The sequence below is a fragment of the Geospiza fortis genome, unplaced genomic scaffold (genome assembly GCF_000277835.1).
Source record: "Geospiza fortis unplaced genomic scaffold, GeoFor_1.0 scaffold1763, whole genome shotgun sequence".
Taxonomy (NCBI): domain Eukaryota; kingdom Metazoa; phylum Chordata; class Aves; order Passeriformes; family Thraupidae; genus Geospiza; species Geospiza fortis.
This window is the reverse complement of record NW_005055496.1, coordinates 7,808-9,421: the sequence shown is the minus strand read 5'-3', so window position 1 is coordinate 9,421 and position 1,614 is coordinate 7,808. Positions and strand designations below refer to the sequence as shown.

Genomic DNA, 1,614 nt, shown 5'->3' with positions numbered 1-1,614 from the left:
AGGGCCTCTCCTCTGTGTGACTCCGCTGGTGCAGAAGGAGACTGGAGCTGCTCAGAAACCCCTTCCTGCATTTATCACACTCGTAAGGCTTCTTCCCAGTGTGGATGAGCCGGTGGGTGGTGAGCTGGGAGTTGCGCTGGAATCCCTTCCCGCACTCAGGGCATTGGAAGGGCCTCTCCCCTGTGTGAATCCGATAGTGGCGCAACTGGTCTGAAACCCCTTCCCACACCTGAACACTTGTAGGGCCTCTCCCCAGTGTGAGTCATCTGGTGCTGGATCAGGTGGGACCGCTGGCTGTAGCGCAGCCCACACTTCCCACACTTGTACAGCCGTTCCCCAGTGTGGGTCCTCTGGTGCCTGATCAGGCTGGAGATCAAGCTGAAGCTCTTCCCACACTCCCCACATTCATGGGGCTTCTCCGCAGTGTGGATCCTCTGGTGCTTGATCAGGCTGGAGCTCTCTCTGAAGCTCTTCCCACACTCCGCACACTCGTAGGGCCGTTCCCCAGTGTGGATCCTCTGGTGGCTGATCAGGTCAGACCTCCACCTGAAGCTCTTCCCACACTCCCCACACTTGTAGGGTCGTTTCCCAGTGTGGATCCTCTGGTGCTTGGTCAGGTCAGACCTGCAGCGGAAGCTCTTCCCACACTCCCCACACTCGTAGGGCCGTTCTCCAGTGTGGATCTTCTGGTGGCTGATCAGGTGGGAGCTGCGAATGAAACCCTTCCCACACTCCCCGCACTTGTAGGGCCATTCCCTAGTGTGGATCATCTGGTGCCTGATCAGGTAAGAGCTGCAGGTGAAGGTCTTATCACACTCCCCACACTCGTAGGGCCGTTCCCCACTGTGGATCCTCTGGTGCTTGATCAGGTCCGAGCTCCACCTGAAGCTCTTCCCGCACTGCCCACACTCGTAGGGCTTCTCTCCCGTGTGGGTCCTCTGGTGCAGAACCAGGTTGGAGTTCCACCTGAAGCTCTTCCCACACTCCTCACACTCAAAGGGCTTTTCCCCTGTGTGGGTTCTCTGGTGCCCGATCAGGCTGGAGCTGCGGCTGAAGCTCTTCCCACACTCCTCACATTCATAGGGCTTCTCTCCAGTGTGGGTCCTCTGGTGTAGGATCAAGTTGGAGTTCCACTTGAAGCTCTTCCCACACTCTCCGCACGTGTGGGGCTTCTCCCCATCATGGAGCTGCTCATGGAGCACCAGCTCCGAGCTCTGGCTCCATCTGCGGCCGCCTTCCCGGCCCAGGCTGGCTCTTTCCCCCTCACATCCCCGCCGTCTGCGTTTGCAGCCCCTCCTCGTGCGGCATCTCCGGGCCTTTTCCTCCCCGTTGGCTTCCTGCGCCGTGGAGCCGCTCAAAACGGCCTCTTCCACCAGGTTCTGCCGCGGGCATTTGTCCTCCCTGCTCTCCATGCTCAGCTCCTGCTCTGGGCGAGGAAGGACAAGGACACGATGGCATTTGCCTCCGTGCCACAGGCAAGGGCAAGGAGATCCCCCCAGGGCTGTGCTGCAGCCGGGGCCGTGCTGGGCTGGGAGATGGAGCAGCACAGAGGGGAAAGGGGCACTGACTTCCTCCTCACCTGCCTCAGTGTCCCGGGGCATCTTCCTCTTCCTC

General features: G+C 60.3%; 1 protein-coding gene across 1 annotated transcript in view; it reads right to left on the bottom strand.

Annotated features, from left to right (window-relative positions):
* Positions 1 to 4: 4 nt before the first annotated feature.
* LOC106631783 (zinc finger protein 271-like) overlaps positions 5 to 1,614 on the bottom strand; it is a gene marked incomplete at its 3' end in the record, with an annotated part of 8,430 nt that continues 6,820 nt past the window's right edge. The window contains 3 exon segments of the mRNA XM_031065831.1: positions 5 to 209; positions 211 to 1,426; positions 1,580 to 1,607. Coding sequence (XP_030921691.1) covers positions 5 to 209; positions 211 to 1,426; positions 1,580 to 1,607 — 1,449 coding nt within the window.